Source organism: Lepeophtheirus salmonis, chromosome 12 (genome assembly GCF_016086655.4).
Source record: "Lepeophtheirus salmonis chromosome 12, UVic_Lsal_1.4, whole genome shotgun sequence".
Lineage (NCBI taxonomy): Eukaryota > Metazoa > Arthropoda > Copepoda > Siphonostomatoida > Caligidae > Lepeophtheirus > Lepeophtheirus salmonis.
Genome location: NC_052142.2, coordinates 1885037 through 1905268, shown reverse-complemented (window position 1 = coordinate 1905268; position 20232 = coordinate 1885037). Strand labels below are relative to the sequence as shown.

Here is a 20232-nt window from a genome sequence, read left to right as displayed (position 1 = left end):
GTTAAATCCAAGAGAGTTACAATTTATATAGTGATAAAATAAAAGAAGTAATCGATACACTACCCCTGAAACTTGAAAAAATGTAAAAAAAGAATGCTTCTCAGAGAGTTTATTGTCATCTTCTCAACACCGAACAATTTTTTTTCGGAATGTTTGACCCAACACACCTGTTTAAGTCTATGTCTAATAATTGTATGATGCCTGCATCTTTTCTTTTGCCTCAGTTTCGCTATCAAGATATGGAATGCCACCAATTCAGTCATATAAAAGAACTTTACCACATCGAAATTAGAAAATGAACAAAAATTGTTCACTTGTTAACGGAAAAATCTCTTGCACCCACAATTTTAGAGAGGATATCAGTCCAACTAGCCAATTCAGTTTCACAAAAATACAATCGCCCGATTGGAATGGTATTCCGATCATGGTTTCCCTCATTTGAGTATGACTGACTCCTTGCTACGTTTAAGTGGAACTGAAAAATGTTAAAGAACCAAGCGCTGATAAGGGACCCTGCTATCCTTCAAGAGAAGTTATATATCATGATGACTCCTCCCCAATAACACCTTCTTCTCTTTGAGCCATACTTGCAAATAAATTCCTGCGCTGGCTTTTCATCTAATCGATGTTTGGGACTTTGATTTCGTATTAAAAGGAAAGTGGTAATCATACAACATAGAAAAGAGATTTGGCCGATATAGTATGATGGCAGGTCATTTGCTACATCTCTATAAGACGACTCATAAAACCAGAAATAGCTCTACGCTTGAGAGCTTTTTTAATGTATAACAAGGCTGATAAAACCTCATTGATTAATGAGTTGTCTGGAAACTTTGAAGAAGCAAGTTAGTTTGAATCTGAAAGGGACTTTAATTTTGCATTAGAAATATGTGAGGCACTATCTTCTAAAGAATTTGACTTTGCCACTAAGATACTGTACTCAATACTCATCTTTTATACATTGGAGGCTTCATTGCTCGATCGGTTAAAAAAATATTTTGATATAGTTGACAAATTTTGACAATACTCTCACGATGAAGAAGGAGATAAAGTAAGTCTAATAGAAAGGATAAATACAAGAGGACTGGTTACTCCTTTGAATCTCATTTTCTTAACAATTTAATATGTCATCAACTTTTTATTATGCATAATGAAAAACTTTGATCTTAGGGAAAATTTTGCAATGTTTCTTCTTCGATCAGGATATTCGGCACTGCTACATTTATGAGAATCAAGTCCGATAAAAGAGCAAGTCTTCTCCATGATAATAAATGTGAATCTGGACATAAATTCGAAAAGTTATATTTGTTATTGCGACTAAAGTTTTAATGCGAATATAAAAATTTTGTTAAGTCCAAAAATGATAAAGTTTGTCTTAAATCTAGAGAAAAACAAAAGAGAGGCAAATTTTCATTTCAGCACTTTAATAAGTGTTTTTTTTATTTTTTATTTTCTTGATAACCCTTAAATTGACATATATAATTGTTTAAAATTATTTTAATTAACACATCTTTGTTGATCCTTATCATACGTTCATAAAGATAAATGTTTAATAGTTAATATAGAACAATATTCCTCTTATCTCTTTTTACTAATAGAAATGTAGAAAGGAAAAACTCCGGACCAAAGTTGATAATCCTTTAAATAAAAACGCGTGCAAGTAGAAGGGGGGGGGGATAGACTAATTGTATCATTCTTTAAAATACTATTGTGATTATCAGCTACCTGTTTTATAATGATTTTGAGGGTATAACGAATATATTTTTTAGAAAATGTTTAATAAATATTTTACTAACGTATAATTGACTTAGACGTTTTTTATCCATTACATTAGATTTGAAAATGTCCTAGTTCATTATGAGAGATATTCTCAGAATAACAACTAATGAAACGACAAAGTAGAGTATTTCGAAATATAATTGAAGTTCCAAGTTTTTAATAAAAGGCTTAAATTAAATATATTCTACATACTAAAAAATAAACCATCATACATTTATGTTAAATATAAACAAAATTAAACAATTAGAATCATATAACTAATAATAACAATAAATTATAAATACAGAATATTTAAATAATACATTGATTTAAATAATATTTTCTCGTTCTGACATCGGAATTCAGTTAAATATGTCATAATTTTAGATTGCAAAATACAAAACAAACGTGGATTTTAATCTACAAGATCATCACTCCTTTTGCCTTATGTGGAAGTTACTATATACAATTGTCCACAGAATAGATATATCTCTACCGATGAGATATGAATAATTATTAATAATGAAGTAATTGTCAAAATTATAAAATTACACATTAAATATTCTAATAAAAAAATGTTTGAATAAATCCATCTTTTCTTCCAATGTAAATACGAACAGCTTTTAGAATTCTACTTTAAATGTATTTCATGTTTATCAAAAAAAAAAAGTTAGTCTATACAGTCAAATTTTTAACTTCAATTACTTATTTTAGATATAAAAATAAGACTCATTTATTACTGATAACACAATTCAGGCAACCATTCTTGACTTAATGTAGTTTTCTAACATGACATCGTAAAGATTTAGAGCAAAAGCTAATTATGTTGTAATGTCCGGTGAGATTACTCCTTATTAAAAGTATCAAAAAAGATTTTACCCCGTTATTTATGCTTGTATACTATTATCATGAAGGATACGCACAACTACTAATTATAATGCTACACCCAATGCAACTACCTCCGTTGTTGTGACCATTTAAGAAGTTGTTTTTGCCTTTTATGAGTTTTCTGAACACCATTTCTTGGATCTTATGAACCATAGCAAATCATTCAGTGATAAAAAAGTAAAATTTATTGACTATGTAATATTGGAAAACCAAATGATCATACCCAAGTCTTTAAGTGAAGAAACTAATGTCAGACAAGCTAGTTGCGAACCATCCAAAGCTACTACTCCCGTTGTTGTGACCATTTATGCACTTGTTTTTGCCATTTAATGAGTTGTGTACCATAATTCTTGATAATTTTAGCAAAAATAGAACCATATTTTATGGTTAGATTTTTAAAAAAATGAATGCTTACTTTTAGATGGTAGTGTCAGAAAACTAGTTGCGAACCATCCAAAGCTACTACCCCCCCCCCCTTGTTGTGACCATTTAAGCAGTCGTTTTTGTCATTCAATGACTTGTGTGTCATAGTTCTTGATAAATAAAGCAGTTATTGATCGCTCTTGATTATATTTTGTCTCATCGACAGCAACAAAAATAATCTTCCTTTATACTTTTTCTTTGATTTTGGAGATGAGATCGTTACCCACAACCCTGGAATAAATATAAATAAAATACATTATTGTAATTATAACTTTATATATATCCATATATTACATAGAAACCCATACAAAATACAAAAAATACAACAATGTACTTACTATTTTATTTTTTCCCCCTGATTCATTATTTTTTGGCTGTCTTTGTTTTTTTTGCAAATGAAGCTTGTATTCATAATTTTTTGAAAATAGACCAGACAATTTATAAGCAAAAAAATACAAAAAGTTAAAAATTCATGGCTTTGGCACACTTGCTGTGGACTATCCATGTCACATGGTCTTGGCCCATCAGCATGTCTTTCAGTTGTTAGGATTGAACTGCCTGGTGGTACGGTAGATGATTATAAATATACATATTTGGTCCACTGTAAAATAATTATGCAAAGTATTCAGCCACTTCAGTGAAAACTTTAATTTTAATGAGATTATGCTGATAGATGTTTAACAAACTTGACTACAATTCGAAAACCTAAGAGTGAATGAGGGAAGTCTTTAAATACACTGCGTTATCACTTACATTCCCTAAATACAATCGCTGCAAGTGTTCAGGTAGCCTTAAAGAATTTATAACAGACGACGAAAAAGTTTTTGAAATTATAACATGGCTAGCAACTTGATATAAAAGTTAAAATATAAACATGGTAAGCGAAATCCTAAGGTATTTTGTATTTTTCTTATCCAAAATTATATCCCAAAAATTTATTGCCAATCGTCTTAATGGTATCTTCCGTAATATAGGAAAGTTATTTGAATATAAACAAGAATTCAGGTCATATTTGAAAAGTGAGACATACTATTGAGGATTACGAAACACTATAGGAGATATTAACAATCCTTATTGTTTAAATCAACTTTATGTACTGGGAAGTATTTGAAGGGTAAATGGACGAAAATTATACTTCCTATTAAAACCAACGTTGTTTTATAGATGCTATCCAAGTCGTAAAAGTCGTAGTCGTTAAATAAAAGGGGGCTTTATTAGATTTTCAATCCTTATCTACTACTGAAATTATGAATATTTTTTTTGTTTTTTCCTAAAAGAAACTAAGAAAATAGGGGAAACGTTTATTTAAGGATTTCTTTTCTAGAAATAATGTAATTCGACTAAATTATGCAACGTAGCAAAAAAAAGTTAATTTTTGAAAATTAAAAGAAAAAAATCAAGCACCCCTCCCCAAATATAATCCTGCGAATACCTTTTTTTTTTTAAATTGAAGAGTTGTTGATCATTTTGGTATTTAGTTTTTTAAAAGGAGGTGTTAATGTTTGGACTTCACTACTTTTAGTAGTACACATGGTTTATCGAAAGAAGAAATTTGAAGTTGATCACTTTCATGGAATGAAATTTTGGATGGAGAAATGTACAATGGAAAAAATACTGTCTCATTGCATTTTATTTCAAATTTATCCATAAGAGTTTGATTTTTAACATCTGTAAATTTCAATTACGCCCTAGTTACAATTTACCTGATATTACTATAAAAATTAAAATCATCATCTATAGAATATATGGAGGAAAAAGATTCGTTCAATTTCGTCACATTTTGAATTCCTTATATTCTTCAGATGTCATATATATCTGAGGCCATCAGAAGAAATCAACTCCTAAAAATTATATGTGAAAAGGAGAAAAAGGGGTTTTTATATTTCTAGCTTATTTTATTTAATAAGAAAAGAAAAGACATTTACTGTAACATGAAATTTCACCACTTTCAGACATAAGTTCTAAAAACTGCAAAGAAAACCGTGTTACTTAGAATATCTAATTCAATTTGAATGCATTTTTTAGAAGTATAATCCTTCAGAGGCGCCGCAATGGTCTCTTAAAGATGGCATAAATTATATTATAAGGATGAATTAAAATTTATGTTAGTAAGATAAGGTTCTTAACCGGCTAATCTGAAAGGAAGTTACTTTCTGTATTGTTATATTTTAAATCCTTCGACCCCATTATTATAATATTGATATAAATAATATATCTTCTTCATGAATTCCGTAATTTGTTCTTCATCTATTAACGATATCTCTGAAATTTGGAGGATGAAGACATCACATTTTGTGATGCGGATGTAGAAGAAGGACGTAAAATTGCAAAATATCTCGAAAATGGTTGTTCCTGTTCTCTAGGGCCATTGGATCCATTAGGAAACAAAACTTCTTATTTTAATTGGTTTGATTATGAATGTGTTTCTTTTAGTGGAGATAAATGCCTAGAAATGTCTTGTATTTCTCCGTTGAGTCATGAAGCCTATGTGTTTGGACATTTTGGTGCCCTGGATAGGGAAGATGAAAAGATTACATTCCAAATTAGTGGACGGAGAGTTTTGTCTGACAACTTTTCTTTCTTCATAGCTATGGGTAAAATTAGAGTTCAGAGACTTTACACTCATTATTTGAAAAATTGGTTCACTTCTAAGCAACATAAATTGAATGGAAATCTTTGTAATAAAAGAAGGTATTAAAACATTTTTCAAGAACCGAATGAAAAATTATTGTATTTTTGTATTGGAAGACTTGCATCTCATTATAATCTTAAAGCAATATTTGGATAAAATCACGGAATTCTAAACATATGGAATGCTCACAATTTTTTTTACTCTCCCACATGAGTCCATTCGTCATAATATCCAATTTCAGAGACATATGAATATCTTCTGATACAGAAATAATGAAAGTTATTGTGGAAGAGTCATAAGCGAGTATTGTGTAAATCATCTTTCAAAAGAACCTAGTAAAGTAATAGACAAATATGCATTTTACTAAAAAATTTATTGATATGATGTTAGCCTAATATTTTTTTTTGTTTTGTGAAATTACTTTCCCTGAACTTTTATTTCGTTTTAGATTTATATCATCATTAAGTTTTTTTTTGATAAGTTTTTTGTCATTATATTAAATAATTGAATACAAATCTGATTAAATAAATGCCTATTCAAACATTTATGGTCTCCCTGAATATTTTTATTATCAATTAAAATTAAACAAATATGAGAAAATACACTTCTTATATTTTTACACTGAAAAAAGATGGCTTTCATATTTTCTGTCTTCATGATGAGGTTGTAGACATTATAAATTTGGAGTACTAGAGAAAGCTTAAGGTCACTTGGTGTATAAAGTCCTCTTTGGTTTATTTGCTCTAGTGGTTTAGTTTTGCCATTATTCTCCATTGATTCATCAAAAGTTACACAGGAAAGCCCCTTTGAATACACAAGCTGGTCATTACAATAGGTGCACTTAAGTCTACAGGACTAAAATTTGAATACATATCTGGAAATAAAGAATGAAGTAGAATTCTCATTAAAATCCAAATCCATACATAACGATTCTTCTTCCAAGTAAGATAGTATTTCACTTATGGCGGTATTCTTTTCTGGATGAATTTTCTGAATATTATCTCTATGAATACTTCGTATTTCATTCATGTCTAAGCCATCGAATTTAGCAAGCGAGGATATTCTAATTTTTTTTCTGCGTCCAAAACTTGACGTACCGACACGAAGTAGTTCGAACCTGAAAGTTGACGATACCAGCTAAATCTAGCTTCCATAAAATCCCTCTTAACTTGCCCGAGGAAGACATATTCTAATTAACATTCGGTCAGTAAGTACATGGCCATACTTGCTGCTGCATCAGTGGTTTTACTCACAGGAGTAAAAGTTTCCATAGTGAGACCCATCTTATTCTCTCTTTCCACTGTTTAAACCATTGATTAAAGTCTTTAAGGTAAATAAAATTTTCATATCCCAAAGTGAGAGGTTCCTTTGAAATGTCTTTCTTTTTTACTCATGCAAATTGGTTTTTATAGTTCACGATGTTCCAATATGTTCGTTTCCAAAAAAAGCTTCCTGTACTTGAATGATAGCTGCAATTTATTTTATATCCTAGTAGATGAAGTGGCTTTGGACGTTAATCTTATATATTTGTGCGTTGACAGATATTTTGGAAGATTTCGAAATATACACGGAACTGCTAAAGGATTCAAATAATGCTTCCCAAGTTGGTTATTCTGTAGCTTGTGTTTCCGAAACTCCTCTGTTTGTCAGCACTCTCGCTCACGAAATCCTCCTCTTCAAAGGGGAGTGAGCACACTCTTGAATACTTAGAAGTTGCCAAGGTATCTTTAGATTGCCGTTGAATTGCTCTCAGCCAGGCACCTTTAGAGGATTCATCTTGAGGGAATGAATTGAGTGAAGTAAAGGAGTTGGATGGAATATGATATCCAGAATGGTACTTAGGAAAACAACATTTGTTGGGCATGATGAGTGATGAAAAACAAATAACATTGCAAACGACGGAAATTCCAAATAAAAAGAAAACTCTAATAAAGTTAATATCAATGTAACAATTATTAATTAATAAATACTTTAGTTTGAAAGCTTGTAATGATAGAATAATTAAAAACAATTATTAGTCCAATACATTTCCAAGATCCTAAGCCAATATACTTAAAATCAACGGTTTTACTCAAAGTATTTTAACTTTTAAGTTGCTAATTGAGAGAAACAATATCAATAATTAGAAATGATAAAGTGTCTGCTTCTTTCAAGCTAAACTCAAATTTCAACTGATGTGTGAGTTCCTTCTCCTTTTATATGCCTAAGCAGCCGAACCCGTATCAATTCTTTATATTTAAGGAAGGGATCAAATAATAAATAAATTCTAAACTCATCCTGTACTCATTTTATTCTTTTTTCCCCTTGCGTGAGCATTCCATGGATAAAGGATACGATAAATATTGCAGTATCTTCATTTTCAAGAATTGGTCTCATTATTCAGAGAATCTATGCAAAAAATCCTTTGCTTGATTAGGCATTCAATATTAACGACAGTATTAAGGAGCACATGCAACATGTCCAAAGTGAACGCAGAGATTACAATAGCAGGGTTGAATACGCTAAAAAAGAATCATGAATCTCTTACGTTATTAACTATGGACTTATGAAGCTAAATCAGTTCATTATTCGTCAATTCAAATAGGAAAGACACATTTCATTTCTCTATATAAAGTTAATCTTTTTGCTAATGAGAATTAAGGAAAATGAACATCCAATAAATATATTTTTGATGAGACTCAGCAACATTTTTATTTAATGCTTTCAGTCGATGTAATCTTGTTTATAATAATAATTAGGAAAGGCTCAAATTGTGTGGTGGCATCTCTATTATATCATGAATTATAGCGTATAATTGTTGTTTTGTGTCTTGAAAATCAATATGATAACCGAAGGTAAGGATGTTAGAATAAAAGAGAAAGTTCTACGAAATTAACAATTAATTTCCATTCCAGAGGCCAGGATAAAAATGATATCATTAGGGCTTTTGTAGTATACCTGTTCATTTGTGGTGCATTTGATGAAGTTTCTATACACTTTCTTGTTGAAAATAATTCAAATTTTCGCCAGACCACAGCTTTGGAGTAATTTTCAAATCTTATTATAATCAACAAAAAATTGTATGTGTGGAAGATTTAGTTAAAGAACCATCCCATATTCACTTTCAAATCTACTTCTCCTGGAGTTTTACACGTAATAGAATGGTGTGATAGTTCACAAACTTTTTTTGTGAACTTATTAAAATATGGAATTTTGTTATGTGAATTGCTTCTCTTAATTTCTGAAGAGTATATTATAAAGAAAAAAAACTTATCGGAGGAAAGAATTGAATATCTTATGAAAAATGTTGTTCCTATGATTTCTCGTAATGAAAAGAAGCAACTTTTTTTTTTTAATCTATGAAAATTAAGAATTAATAAATATTCCTTTTACTCAAAAAAAAAAACGATTTCTTATATACGTTGACTCCTACATCCGTCACTTTATCAAAAGATTCTTCATCATTATTATCTTCAACATTAAATTATTTAGAAGAAGATACTCTATCAACATTATCGGCTAATTTATTACAAGGTATCGCTGAACATTAAGTTGCTTAATTTTATAAATTTGTAATCCATGCCTTTTCTATTATCAGACTCAGCATAGTATTTTGATGTACAAGTAACTTATCAACCCATTTTGATCCAGAACAAGGATTCTCACATAAATATGCAACTGATGGTTTTAATTCAGAAAAAGAAAGAAAGTGTGTTTTTCATGCAAAGGGTGTGATTTGCACAGTATATATTTGAAGAAGAAGATTAAAAAATGTGATAATAATAAACCTAACATTAATGTATTTGTACTTTTGTTTTGTTTTTAAATTTACTTGTAATTTTTTAATAATCCAAGAATATACCTATAAAGAAATGGGAATAAGTAATGTTTATTGATTATTTAATCTAGGTCAATATAGTTTTATACCAAAAGGGTGGTTAAACTTCAAATATATTGTCATACTAAAATAAATATATGGAAATTAAGATAATCATTTAATAAAAAATATTGAAAAAATATATTACTTAAATTTTCTAATAGTTCACAAGACATAATTTTGTAAATCTAAAACTAGCAGGCCAACTATTTAATTTATATGATGACTCATGTTATAGTTGGGTCGAATGGTGTGAAATTCATTGCTAACGTATGAATCATTATCAGTAATAACCATCATCTATTACAAGAAAACATAAAGATTAGTTAAAACTGGATTACAGTATAACATCACTAAAAGTAGATCAGAATATATTCTATTATTATTTTTATTATAAAGTATAAAACCATTTATTCCAGATATTTCTAAAGTTTGAAATAAAATATGTTCTGACTTCATAATGCATGTTTAAGTAATAATGTGAATTTAGCAGGTTAGTAATTTTTATTTTAAAAACTAAAAGCAATAAAGCATGAACTAGTCATGTATATCTTTAAGATATAGAGGGACGGAGAGTTCACATTCTGAAACTACCAGTTCTCCATTAGGCAGCATTCATATCTGTTTTTTTTCAACTATTTAAAAATGTAAATTTTCAATAAAAAGATAACAATAATAATGTCAATTAATTATACTCAGAGAGCTAAGTATATATTTCACTTGTAATATAATTTAAGATTGACATACTTGAAATAATATGATTAAAAAAGTAAACATTTGAAATGTAATAGTAGTTAAATATGCTAGGTCATATATATTCCTCTGATACACTTTAGCCAGAATTATCATTTTTTTTTCCTTAAAAAAATTCTCTAAAGCTAAAAATAATATATTATAATCTTGGGAAACAGGAGGCTCAGACGATAATATCTATCAGATCTTTGCAGTTTCGAGTACGGATTATTTTTATTCAAAAGCAAACGATCCCGGAAGAAACGGCAATAACTAATACTGAGAAGAAAAAGTAAGTAGCTATATGAAATATGAATATCTCTTAACAACTTGGAAACAAATTTTGGACAAGATAACAGATACTCTCTATGCAGGCACATTCATATTCTATTAATTCAAAACAAAATGACTTGCACAAATTTAATTGACGAATTTGATCCATTTTGGTGAAATATGATAATTTTTGCTGTTTTATTCAACTCACATCTATTTCTAACAAGACTTGTTATTCCTCGCATTTATAATGAAGAAACCTCCCATTATGTTCCGATGCACCAACCATTATAGCTACATTATTTTTAGTGGTATATTTTGATAATAATAAACCCAAATTTGAACACTCTACAGAGGTTTAATTAAAATATTTATATATTAGAAATTGTAGAGCATTATACAAAGAATATTAAACTGACAACGACTTAATTTTACGAAAAACAATCGTATATAGCTTTCTTGTAATTGCCTCGCATATGTATAGAATGTTTCCATTTTGTAAATTTTTAGAGGAATTTGGAAATGTATCGAAATGTTGAAGAATAAATAATTAATTAATTCCGGTGTTAGTGTATGAACAAATATTTGCAGTGTTTCGTTTTTCTTATATTATATATTTTTCAAGATTTTTTAATATCTATAGAAATAAGTAAATAGTAATTAATTACAAACATATATTTAATCTCTACGGAAATCAAACTCCTAGGGTCTTGGGTTGGGACAACTGGATGCCAGAAAGACACTCAGAGATTCTTAAGACTATTGAACGATCCTGCACCCTCTTCAGGAACTTGAATCTGAACGTTTGGGACAACATCATAGTATGGGCATATGTGTTGTTCCAAGAGTGATCTTTTAAGAGTAACACCATTCACTGAGAAAAACTTTCAAAAAATAACCCTTATTAAAGATTCATTAATCAAAATGGACAATAAAAAGAATATTTCCTATGTCAGACTCCATGCTCCATTGAGGAGCGAAGGACTATCCTTTATGGACCTAGGGGAAATGTGGAAGGTTTTAAACCTTCGTTGGGTCAGAAAGATGTGGAAATGCAAGGAGTCCTGGTTCTATATCTTTGATAATTTTGTGAAAGAAAGGCAAGGCCACTTTATGGAGAATCCTTGCGCAGGTTACCAAAAGGTATTGCAAACTCTGGAATGCTTCTCCAACCGAATGTGAAATTTATGTAGAGCAAGCATACATGCATCAATGGATGCTGAATTTTCACTCGGATGGGAAATGCCAGTTTGTGAGCAACTTAGCTTCCCAGAAGTAAGAACACTCTTAGCTGAGATTGCCGCAGACGTTGATTTTTCGAGCTTCCTCATGAACAATATGGCTAAGCAATACTTCAAAACTATTCTTGGACCCTTATAGAGTTGTCCAAAGACCTTTTCTACCTTTCAGAATGAGAACCTGGAGTTCTACCGCTCAAGAAATTCAAAGGTGTACCCCAACAAAATGTATAAAACCGTTAATAGACTATTTAGTCAGAAGAGGCATAGTAAAAAGTCCATACAATAGTATCAAACCTATTCAAAATAAAAATATGTCGTCCGTTGAAAAGTGATTTAAGTATTGACTTGTTTCTGGAACTTTGGAAGAGGAGAAAAAAATATTCACGATCAAAGAAGTCAGTGTATCTTCTTCAAGAAGGAATGTGAAACCACTGACCATTTTTTTTTGGAATTGTGCTTATCTAAAGGAACTATATGGCGGGATCTCCTACAAATTACTTCGGAATTTTGGAGCTACAGTCGGTAGAGATGAGATCCTTGCGCACTACTATGGGTAAGGGAGAAAATAAGGTTAATGCCATAATTAACCAAAACTCAGCAGATGATTTACCCGAAAAGATTAGCAGCAAAATCAGATACCAATGGCATCATCCCAGCAATCAAATTATTAATCAAAGTTTTAAAAGAGATAACTTAGTTTGTGTTTTGTTTTGATTTTATCTTCGGTTGTTGTTATTTTGTTTTCGGTTTTGTGTATGTAAAAGTATTCTTTTTTTATTTATGATAACTGCATCCATTTTTGTATAAATATTGTTGAGACTAGTTTCTTCTCTAATGGTTTTACCATTTCAATTTTCGGAGCGTAACCCTGAAGATTTATTACGGAGTTATAATTGTAAGTTTTCGTTGGACTTAGAGTAGAATTGGGGATTAAAATCGGAGTAATTCTAGCAAATGTCCTATTTTATATTATTTTTTCCTTCCTCTCTTGTCACAGCTGATCAAATGAAACGTAATGAGCATTATTCTTTCTTTCATATAAAACATTCTTCAAATTGTTAGGGTTACCATGTTGATTGTCGGTTTACTTTACACCGTATTAACACCTTTGTTTGTAACCATCACCACTTCTAGAAGACGCTTTCTTGCTCTCAGGATGCGTTTAATGTCAAAATATAAAGACACCATGAATTTCCTTGATTCCTTCTGGGATCTATTTGAGAACTAACACATGGATTTGAAGGTGTCTCAAATTTCTTAGTGGCCAGTAATGAGACAAATTGTTTCTTAATTTGTAAATCCTTCGATTATTTGTCTATTATTTTCTAATTACATATTTAATTTTGTAAGTAATTAAGTATTTGATTCAGTTTTACTTTATTCATTTATATAAGCTTAGGGGTTTACGTTATTAGTTCATATTGTTCTCTTTAGATGGCACGAATAATGGCCAAACTCTCCTTTTCTTACGTCCTGAATATATCCGTCACCCTAGGGCCAAGATTAGAGAATTTCAATTTTAATCAGAATTGTTAAAGTTAGGATGATTTGGTGGGATAAACTTTATCCCACACGACTTATGAATAAAGGGAGAATAATTATGGATTATAAAAGTAAATACATGTCGACTATTAATCTGCCTTTTTTTCTTCCTATAATGTTAATTATAACAACGAGGAGGTTACCCAATTATAGCAGGTCCTACTCGAGAAATTTATTTAACTTATTGGATAAAACAAGGATTTCTTTATATAATATATATATATGTAGCTAGTAGTTGTTCTTAGCCATATACAAAAATTGTTTTTTTATGTCTCGTAGCCTGGTAAATTTCTGACTGCAAAATATGGCTAATATTTTGCAAGTGCAATATTGACAAATCAGCTGAAACATTTTTTTTATATTTTTTCTAATGAATAGAGAAAAGCCTAAAGTATACCGTATCATACATTATTTAACCGAATTTATCTGTAAGTTGATGAAAAAATAATTAAAAAGTCGATTCTCAATATATTGAAACTATTATCACAAAAAAAAAAAAAATGAGAATTAATATACAATTAATACACAAATATTTTTTTTTTTATAGAAAAAAAAAAAAAGAAAAACCTCTAAAAGTAAGTATGCCAATTTTATTGTAGCACCTTCTAGGTTTCTAAGCTACCTAATTATTGCAATTTAGCAATTGTAAATAGGAAATATTACTAATATTGATATAAGTATAAATATATCATACTAAAGGAGCACACAACAGTTCGTGTAATCTTATGCAACACCAGCGCCATCAAGTAATCGATCCAGATTACAGACCAGTGATTAAAATCCAGTGTAGAATGGGCATGTTAAAAAAAATTGGAGGAAAGAAAGAATAATGTTCATGACTTTTTGTTAGATCGGCTACAATCACCTGTGACAAGGGAGGAAGAATAAGAGATATAAACAAGGACATTTGCTAAAATTACTCCGATGTCGATCTCTAATTATACTCTCAGCCAAACAAAGACTTACAACTATTACTCCGGAACAAACCCTCAGGGTTACACTCCGACTTTTGTGAGCACACATGAATGTTGTTTCAGGTTTTGAGTATAATTGAATCTACTTAGAAAAAGATGTTAACTACTCATGAATTAAATAATAATGTCAACTGCTAATGAAAAAAAATTCAATCTTCAGATTACCCATTACAAAAAACGGGCAAGAAAATACGGATTTTCATCACTGATACAGACTGTCAATCCACCTTGATGATATTATTTATTTTTTAGTCTACACATTCCCTTTCTTTTCTGTGCATCCTCCCTATTTCTCGTTTTCATATGTTTTTCCTTTTTTGCTTGAAGGAGGATAATCAGAGGAAAATACTTGAATGATTGAAAAAATGTACACTAATAACACCCAAGCAGACTATCATTGTTACTCTCAGTCTTTAATGAGCACACGCACTAGATACTACTTTTATGTCCGGTGCTCAAGGTTCAAATTATAATTATAATGACCTTAAAAAATAAGAATGCCTTTTCAGATTGCTAACTAAAAATAACCGTTCCTACTATCTAGTACACATTTTATACACTTTTGCCATATCGTATCTTCTCTTGGACCCCTTCCCTTCATTTTAGTTTTAGTATCAATAAAGCTTAGCATATAGCATATATGAATAACTGTTTTGAGATTAGAAAAGGAAAAACGGTTGTTGCATGGCTCTTTTTTTCTTTTTTTTCATCAATTGCCATATCATTGTTGTAATAACCACTTCCTCCAATAATAAAACAAAGAATATCTAGTTTGCCACCCAGCATATTAAAATTTTGAATATAATTTGGAAAATGCTTTTAAAAAATTTACCCTACATCTGGATTGAAATTAATGAGATTTTCATCTACCCATCGTTCTTAGGAGTTCCCGTCTTACCATTTAGATATCTTAACCATACGCATTCTGATCTTTTCTTCATGTTCTGTTCAAGGGATCTCGTCTCTTTTTGCCTCACTCGGTGAATGTCATCTCCTTTAATGGAAGAATTGTTAATTGTGCAGATGTCCTTACAAATCAAGGTCTGGGATAGTGACTTTTGACTTAGTGAATGTTGGTTTTATGTTTAAGAATAAATAAATTGCCTCAAATCTTCTACAAAATCATTGTATACATCTATAGGAACTAAGGAGCTCCATAAAAGGACATAATAATCCACTGAAAGACACTGTTAGTAATAGAAAGTTTCCATGTTCCTTCATTGAAATTATTGAGTCAATTCATCCTTAAGTCAACTCTGCTTTGTCTTTTACACTAACAAAATTATTTCATTTATGAACGTTATTCAGTGTCCTTTATGTATACAACACAAAAGTCACTCATCTCAATCACATTGATTTTAACTAAATTAATTTTTTTATGGAGTTTGGGATGTACAGTCTATATGGATAATTATATAACTTGATCTCTTCAGTCTTTCTGCTTATTACTTTTGAGTCTCTTTTATCATTGGATTACAACTGAAAGATGACTTTAGACTCTTAAAGAATGTGTTTCTCTTTTATCGATATTTTTGTATGTAAAGCATGTTCTATTCTGCAAATTAGCATATTTATTTCTGTATATAAATGTCTCCAGCAATTTTTCAATATGTATAATTTACATTTGTTGCTAATAATTTGCTGAATCTATTTATTTAATTTAATATTAGTAACTTCTATATTGTATCATTTTTCACTTTTAATTTGCCTAAGTTTCTACATAAAACTTTTAGTAAAATTTCGAATTAATACTTTTTATAATAATTTATCGTTTTTTTTTGTTTTTTTTAATTTACCCATACTTATTGAACTCACAATCACAAATATTTAAAAAATCCAAATATACAAAGTTTATTATTTTAATCATTAGAGAAACATACAAATAAAATTGTTGATTCTTTACTTTATAATATTTAGCTGAAAAATATCAAAATTTACATAAATGTTTATCAAATTAACAATAGTGATAACATATTTGTTATTTTTGTGTATAATAAAACAAATTTAAATTTGTGCTCATCTAACAAAAACGGTTCAATACTTCATCAATAATAATAATAATTTTAATAATTGTAAGTTTAACATATGATAGATATTTTTCATTAGGTAAACGTTCAAATTTATGTTTTTGTAGAAAAAAAAAAGAGGTAGGTGTATATATATATATATATATATATGGTGTATTTATTTTATGCGCATCCACACCGATCAACTTTCATATTTGGTATCTTTCCTAAAATAACATTTTCATTTTCGTCGATATACATAAGAGGAACGGGAGAAATTTTTTTGGGCGTGCAACATGGACTTAGCCCAGCTTGAGACTTCTGATTTTGCATCATTAGATGTGTATGAGTGTATTCAGGTGTTACACCAATATTACAGTCCCCTGCACAGTAGTTGGCCTCATATTTAGAAGGAAAAATAATGAATTCCCAACCATATTCTTTATGAAAATCTACTTCTAGTGGCCATAAGCAACAATTGGTTGATGAAGCATCTGTTTCCTCGTTACAAACTTTACTTATTGTACGTTTTTTTCTTGTATTTGTAGATGATTCCATAAGATCCAATTTTAGATATGGTTCCGGTTCAGTGGATACATTCAACTTGATACCAGAATTGGAATAAATTTCCACAACAAATCCGAAGTTTAATTCAGGATATTTTAACCAATACATACATACGTCAAAAACTTTGAGATCCACCCATCCTCCTTTATTAAGTTTAAGATTAACTTTAATAGATCTTGCCAAGGATAGTTCATTAGTGTTATTATGGAGAGAAACGTAATAAAGATGTATTGACGCTTTAAGATCATTTGGAGTAGGAGCAGATGGCAAGTGAATGTACAAGTCAGCTCTAGATAACTCATGCCAATTTGGTCTCATCTGTTCTGAATGAAGATTGAAAAAAAGGAACTTTCCATTTGTTGCTAAAGACGGAACTTGAGATGGAAAATCTGGAGGAACTATTGAAAATACATAGTTGTTTATCAACTTTTACAAAGGTTAATGATTAATAAGCATAATAATCCAAAGTGTTCCCTATAGGTCTGATCTTTTAACCTTTTACTAATTGATTATTTTACCCATGGGATGAGAGAAAAAAAATCTTTGAAAGTGAAGAATTTGTTAAAAATACAATGCTTTAAGAATTCAAAAATATAGAGGTCAATTAAAGGTTCCATAATTTTGAAAAAGAAAAGAAAAGAGGAATAACTATTTTATGTCCCATTGATATTTCAAACTAGAATATTCAAAGAAACTAATTTTATAGTTTCATTAATAAGTTTTTTTATAATTGGTTTTATTTATTCAAATATTTTATGACAAGGCCAACCTTTTTAAAAGTTAAAAATGGATTATTTTCAGCTTCTTTTAAATAAAATACCTGAGCTCTTTACACAAAATTAAGTAACCAATTAAAAGTAAAAATATATTTTTTGTGACCATAATTTTGATTGATCAAATATACTTTTAAACATAATTTTAATATTTTTCAAAGCTATATAATTAGTTGCTGCTGAAGCGGAAAAGTATTTTATTAAGAATGAAATGGAAAGTATTTTAAATGAATTTACCTTGTGATGCCAAAATATTTATAATTTGCATTTGGAAATGATCATCTTCTTCATTATCAATTATGATTCCGGAAAACATTGTATTGTAAGGGTCATCTCTTTGTAATTGTTCAACATATTGGTTATGATGTTTATATCGCTTCATAAATTGTTTGATGCGTGATTGCGATAATGAAGTTCCATTTGGAGGCGAACTTAAGCCTAAACGATCCAATATTTCGCTTTTAACCATTTGAAGTTTTATTTTTTTTAGCACTTCACGATCTTTGCATGCAGAAGAACATTTTGTTATGGTTTCACTAGAAACAATAATAAGGAGACAATTACAGTATGCAATCAGAAACAAGGTCAGTCCATTCATCCTTGTGGTTAAACCCAAGCTCCTTGAGAAAATAGCTAAATTTATTTTTATATGTCTTCATGGAAAATATATAGATAGGTGGAGTTTGTTTAAAAAAATCGTCGACCAATTAGACTTGCAATTGAAATATTGACTCCACCCTTTTTATTTTAACCTCGGTAAACTCAATGAAATCTAAGAAAAACTCAATGTCGTTTTAAAGATTAGGAAAAAAATTAAAAATACGTTACATTATTGAAATTTATTAAATTTTATAATGTCTGAATATATTCATGGAATTCCTTTATTATTCAAAATCCTTTCAATACATTATGTTATTAGAATAAATACATGCAAATTGAGAATCTTAATTTAAAGACATATAAGTTTAAAATAAATAAGTTAAAAAAGAAAATTTTAAATAAATAAACGAAGGACATGCGTGTTTAAAATAATGTAGATTATTTTAAATTATATTAAATTTCTGATTTTTTAAATATCAAATATGTGCATTATTAAAAGATTTTTAACTACTACAACAATATTTAAAAGGAGGCTTATAAAATGAACATCCATATAAGTTTCAGGATATCTCTAATAATGAAACTAATATACTCAATCTTGATTCCAAAATAATTGGATTCAGATGAACTTAATCAATAAAAGATAATATGTAATCGTTTTATATGAAAATTGAATTTTTACTATATGATGATACATTAATCTGTTTTCTATTAATCTAAACTACTTAAGCTACATAATATTATAATAGTACTTCAGATATATCTAGTCCTTAATAATGACATCAATAATAAAGTAGGAAATGAAATAATAAAAAATATAATAAATAAAAGTAATAAAGTTATTGTTCAATAATTAAATGATGGATGTGAATCCATGTAAATTGTTTTTCATCTTTAAAAAAAAGTCATTTATAATTATATAAATCCTTATTTTCTGAAATATGTTTAACTAATATACCTTCAATGACTTTTTTCTCTATATATACAACCAATGAGAAATCTATTAGACCAATGCAATACACTATCCAAAATTATAACTTTCATCAAAATGTTGTAATTTTAATAGTATTTAACATAGTGTCAAGACTAATTGTCAGAGGAAAAAATGAAAAGTGATTAAATGGAAAAAAATGAGTGTCAAAGAATTTTTTTAGAGCCATTTCTGACGTGATTAAATATATATTTACATTTATTCAATTATTAAATTAATTGACAAAGGAATTGATATTAACATTTGTTTTACAAATTAATAAAGATTCTTATTCTAAATTGAAATGGATGAATATATACAGCTATAATATTTATCTTATTTGACTAATACCACTGAAGACCATTATTATAAATGTAGTTATATATCCAAATGTTATTGGATCATACTAGAAAAAAAAACATAAAATTGATTCAACGAGCCTATAAGTCACTCGTTATGTTTATCATAACTTAGATTACTATCCATTGGTAGTATGAATTCACAGTCCTAGATATACACATTCGAGGATTTGAGTAAATACGTAATGTAGCATGTTTCGTTCTCTTTGGACAAGGTATATGAAGGGAAAAAGACCATTGTTCTATTGCAATTTCTGATTGCTCCAACTATACTAAGCTTTACAGTTTCCTCGTGGTCTTCAACGATCCGACCTTTGACTGCCTCCCCGAATCTACTCTTGTTTGTCTTCCCCCAGCCAACCACCTCTTTTTTCTGACACATCTTTGGTCATAACGAAGTGGAAATCAGTGTTCTGGCCTAAAATTATGGCAACGATTGTTTATCAATCCCTGAGTCTTGTCCAATATGAATAATCCAAATCTAATGATATTATAATTGATAACGGAGAATTAAGTATTTAGCAATTCTACTATTCGAACCGTTGTTGCTTTTGCGTATTTTTCTTTTATCTTATAATAATATATATTATATTGGTGATATGTATTATATCAGTTTAAATAATCCTGCCATTTCTTCC

General features: G+C 29.3%; 1 protein-coding gene and 1 long non-coding RNA gene across 2 annotated transcripts; both read right to left on the bottom strand.

The window, feature by feature from the left end:
* Nucleotides 1–2379: 2379 nt before the first annotated feature.
* LOC139906680 (uncharacterized) lies at nt 2380–3194 on the bottom strand. The gene is made up of 2 exons (XR_011782412.1): nt 3062–3194; nt 2380–2995 (listed from the first exon to the last, which is right to left on the bottom strand). It is a non-coding gene; the product is annotated as an uncharacterized lncRNA (long non-coding RNA).
* A 12951-nt stretch (nt 3195–16145) lies between these two features.
* Nucleotides 16146–18300, bottom strand: LOC121126957 (growth/differentiation factor 8). Its single transcript, XM_040722317.2, has 2 exons — nt 17903–18300; nt 16146–17290 (listed from the first exon to the last, which is right to left on the bottom strand). Exons 1-2 carry the CDS (start codon nt 18261–18263, stop codon nt 16509–16511), a joined length of 1143 nt encoding a protein of 380 aa, XP_040578251.1. The 5' UTR covers nt 18264–18300; the 3' UTR covers nt 16146–16508.
* Nucleotides 18301–20232: the final 1932 nt, after the last annotated feature.